Source organism: Limulus polyphemus, unplaced genomic scaffold (genome assembly GCF_000517525.1).
Source record: "Limulus polyphemus unplaced genomic scaffold, Limulus_polyphemus-2.1.2 Scaffold10554, whole genome shotgun sequence".
NCBI lineage: Eukaryota > Metazoa > Arthropoda > Merostomata > Xiphosura > Limulidae > Limulus > Limulus polyphemus.
The window spans coordinates 11,419-13,763 of NW_013676164.1; the positions used below are offsets into that span (position 1 = coordinate 11,419).

The 2,345-nt window shown below is 38.3% G+C and overlaps 1 protein-coding gene across 1 annotated transcript; it reads right to left on the reverse strand.

Moving 5' to 3' along the window:
* Positions 1-270: 270 nt before the first annotated feature.
* LOC106476430 (suppressor of cytokine signaling 2-like) lies at positions 271-1,818 on the reverse strand. Its single transcript, XM_013937090.2, has one exon. The coding sequence runs from the start codon at positions 1,627-1,629 to the stop codon at positions 835-837; it is 795 nt and encodes a 264-aa protein (XP_013792544.1). The 5' UTR covers positions 1,630-1,818; the 3' UTR covers positions 271-834.
* Between the last annotated feature and the right edge of the window lie 527 nt (positions 1,819-2,345).

Sequence of the window (2,345 nt, forward strand, 5' to 3'; positions counted from 1 at the left end):
GATATATCTTTACATTTTGCTACGCCACCAATAGTCTTAGGTGTGAACAAAAAAAAAGATCATTTCTGAATTCAGATGTGTAATCTCAACTTTTAGATAAAACGTTTATTTTCACTTGTTGTAGTAGTAATCTAGCCCCTCGTATTAAAGTGGATGATACTTGTTCAAGTTTTTTTTAAACAAATGGACCCATGAGAAATGTCATGTTTCTTTAATTTTAGTTTTATTTTCAGGTATTTTATGATCGCAAAACCAATAAAAACGATATTGTCAGTGAATCAAAACACTTTTATTTAAAATGGTAACAGGTTCCTATAATGTTGCCCGTTCAATAATATGTTGACCGAACTTAAAATATCATTTGAATCATCAGGTAAAAACAAAGAATAAGGTCAGAGTCCTCTGTTAGTTTTTGTTGTTGATATTCTAAGAGCTTTACCAGTTATTTTTCCACGCATGCGCACATTGTACAAGTAACTTTGATTTTTAATAGCCAAATCTGATTTGTTTGCAATCGTTGGTCAACAGTGCCATGTGACTCGGATTAGACAGCATGCACTACGACATAATAACTTCATACACCCTCCCAGAATCTCCCTCTCCCACCAGGAACTCCAGTTAAGTTTTAAATACAAATAAAGTCAGTTGACAAATCGATCTTAGTTAAGTTTTAATAAGGTTTTGCTAAATCATAATTTTATCACATATTTGTTTTGATCTTTTGCTATTGGTCCAACATCCATTTATCGATCTTAAACAATTCTGTAAATGCTACAATAAACTTATAAAGTAACATTCGACAAGTCGCATCGTCCACAAGTACCAAAAAATGGATTAATGCAGATAAGGATAACTCCTGAGATAAGCTTTCACTGGTTTTGGTAGTTCTAACGTGCCGATGCTATCATCTACGAGCCATGAGCCGAGCGCGGGATCAGCTCGTGCCTGTAGCCTTTGATTGACGGTCAGACGACACAGATGCTGAAGCGACAAAACGTGTTTATATAATGGTCTATATAGCCGAACTCGGACATCCTGCTGTCCTGAGTCGTCTAACCAGACACAAAAGGCCGCCTTCACCGACTGGCTTAGCCGAACGAAATATTCTACAAGTTGTAGAACACATTCAAATAACGGCATGCAGGGCACGAGCGAGTCGGGGCAATCTAGACGAAATTGTCCGTGGGAATAATGTATTCTCACACTTGTCGGGCCTCGTTCCGTCTGCACGCTGACGGCAAAAAGGAAACGTGGGTTCGCACTGTCTCGCAATAAAAACGTCCCTACCTGTTTATTCTGAAGTATATTAGACGCCTGTTGCCATGATAAACTCTCGTAATAATAACCGCACGTTTTTAGTTTCTGAATTGTTTCTTTAACACACTGGAAATCGTCATGAAAGCGCAATGTCACGTGACCTTCTGTGCTTGTCTTGTAAGTCGCAACTTCAGCAGGAACAGTCGCAAGTATCGACGTGGAGAAAACGTCATCACCCTGGTGGCCGTTTTCAGAACTTCTGCCCTTTTCTCCAACAGAAGGTAGTTCGAACATGAGCTCTGTGCCAGTGCAGGCTCTTATTAACACCAGAGACTGTCGATGTTGAGCTGGATCAACATGTTTCGTTAGCATCTCGACGACGACGACGAAGAATCAGCTACTGATAAAAAAAAATCTCAACCAGTAAAAAAGTTTCACCTAAGGCATTGTAAAATAAACACTAGAATGGTGTTTAATCACGTGCTGAAGAACACTCGTTTCTTGTTCCCAATTCAAAAAATGCTCCGTTTCATAAACCATCACCAAACTCCATTGGTCCCTGTTCTCTGAAAATACGATTTACAAATAAATTGGTCGCCCGAATGAACAACAGTAAAACATACAATATTATAAACATACACAAAAAACACAATGTTGTAATACAGTATTTCATATTATAAACACACACACAAAGAACACAATGTTGTAATACAATATTTTTCTTTCACATTCATCAGCCCCCAGTGGCACAGCGGTATGTATGCGGACTTACAACGCAAGAAACTAAGTTTCGATACCTGTGGTGGGCAGAGCACAGATAGCCCATCGTGTAGCTTTGTGCTTAACTTCAAACAAACAAACATAGTAGTAAAAATTCTGCAACATATAAAGAATAGTTCAACTTTCAAAATAAACTTCCCTGTTTTTACTGCAACATACAACGAATAAAATAATAAATTCAACGTTAAACTGGTACACAATTAAAAACATTTTATTTAGGCCTATCTATGGCCTTCAAAAAGTTGACGCCTCTACATGTTTCGACGTTCCCCCTGCGGATGACGTTGTAACGTCGAAACATGTAGAGG